Raw genomic sequence first — 1,528 nt, forward strand, 5'->3', positions numbered from 1 at the left:
AATAAAAGCAAGACATATACAGAAGTACGTCCCATATCAGTACTTTCTGTCATCTTCTGTCAATGACAGAGGAATGTGGTTGTGGAGACTTGGCAGAGCTGAGACAAGTGGCTCAGTGGCAGAGCACCTCCTCAGCATGCACAAGGCCCTGGCTTCCATCTGTGGCACCACAAAACAGGAAGTGTGAGTTAACAGAGGTCTTACATCATCTCGTGAGGAAGAGACAGTTCTTTGAGAATTTGGGAAATGATGAATTATTATTGCCTTGTAAACAGACAAGCAATTGGATTAAGGAAAAGAATCCATACTGGTTGCATTGAGAAGGGAAGATTATTAAAATAGAAAGACCAAAGGGAGTGCCAGTGCTCACTTACTAGGGCAAGGTCACCTGATATTGCCTCAGGGAAAGGAAACAGTCTCAGGTTGAGGGACCACAGGAAGATAAAGGCTGTGACAATTTAATTGAGAGCAATAAGACTTTTATACCTTTATCAGAAACAGATCATTGTGGCAATTGTCAGGATCAATGCAATTTGCTTGTCAGAAAACAATGAAGATGGCAGGTTATACAGGGTACCCAAGATTAATGTCTAATACCTATTGTCCTGTCAAATTTCCATGCTTCCTTGACTATTAGGGGGAACAAACAGCGAATGCAATATAGCCTGAATGTTTCATGCCTGAGTGAGTGCACTCATCTATTGGGTACTGGAAGGCCCACTGTACACCAGGACCCCGAACTCTAACATGAAAAACCTATGACTCATGCCTCTCAAGGCAGCTAGGCCAAGGCAGTTTGATGGTTCCCTGCAAGCAAAGACAGAAAAAAAAGTTAAAATAATCCCACAGAGCTTAGACATATGAGATACATCAGACATGGGGAAACTGTGCAGATACGAGTGAGTGGTTAAGAGGGTGGCCCACAGACTGTCATTGGCCCTGATGACTCCATAGGATTAAAATATGGATAAACCGCAGCAGGGAAAGAACAGTCACAGAATCTATAGATGAGAGCTCCGTGGTTGGAAACATCATAAGATGAGAGAGTGCAAGCTTCACGGTCCAGGAAAATTCCAACACGAGTGGGAGGATGAGTCGGAGAGAGGAGCAAGACACTGGCATTGTGGGTGACAGAACACTCTTCAAAGGCATTATACACAGACCTGTTCGTCATCCCTATAACCCAGTAGCCACATTTGGGCTGATAATTTACATGTTGGTTAACATCAGAATTATATTTGGCTTTGACGCTCTGTTGATTCATTGACGGAAGCTTGGGTTCTGCACATCTTCCATCATGTATTCCCAGGAGCCAGGCATCACATCTAGACACGTCTACTTCCCAGTAATGTTTCCCTGAGTGGATAGAAGGAAACCCCAGGACACCTAAATCATAGAGCTCAGAAACTTGCAAATTTCTTCTATAATCACTTCTATGTTGTATTTGTCTTTTGTCCACGTTAATGACAATGTTTTATTTATTTATTTATTTATTTATTTATTTATTTATTTATTTATTTATTTATGA

General features: G+C 41.7%; 1 protein-coding gene across 1 annotated transcript in view; it reads right to left on the minus strand.

The window, feature by feature from the left end:
* Nucleotides 1-907: 907 nt before the first annotated feature.
* The window catches only part of LOC126514449 (tripartite motif-containing protein 30A-like), a gene marked incomplete at its 5' end in the record, with an annotated part of 8,746 nt that continues 8,125 nt past the window's right edge, over nucleotides 908-1,528 (minus strand). The window contains one exon of the mRNA XM_050163359.1: nucleotides 908-1,471. Coding sequence (XP_050019316.1) covers nucleotides 908-1,471 — 564 coding nt within the window. The remainder of the gene's footprint in view (nucleotides 1,472-1,528) is intronic.

Source organism: Alexandromys fortis, unplaced genomic scaffold (assembly GCF_014885135.2).
Source record: "Alexandromys fortis isolate MF-2015 unplaced genomic scaffold, M_Fortis_MF-2015_v1.1 scaffold_129, whole genome shotgun sequence".
Lineage (NCBI taxonomy): Eukaryota > Metazoa > Chordata > Mammalia > Rodentia > Cricetidae > Alexandromys > Alexandromys fortis.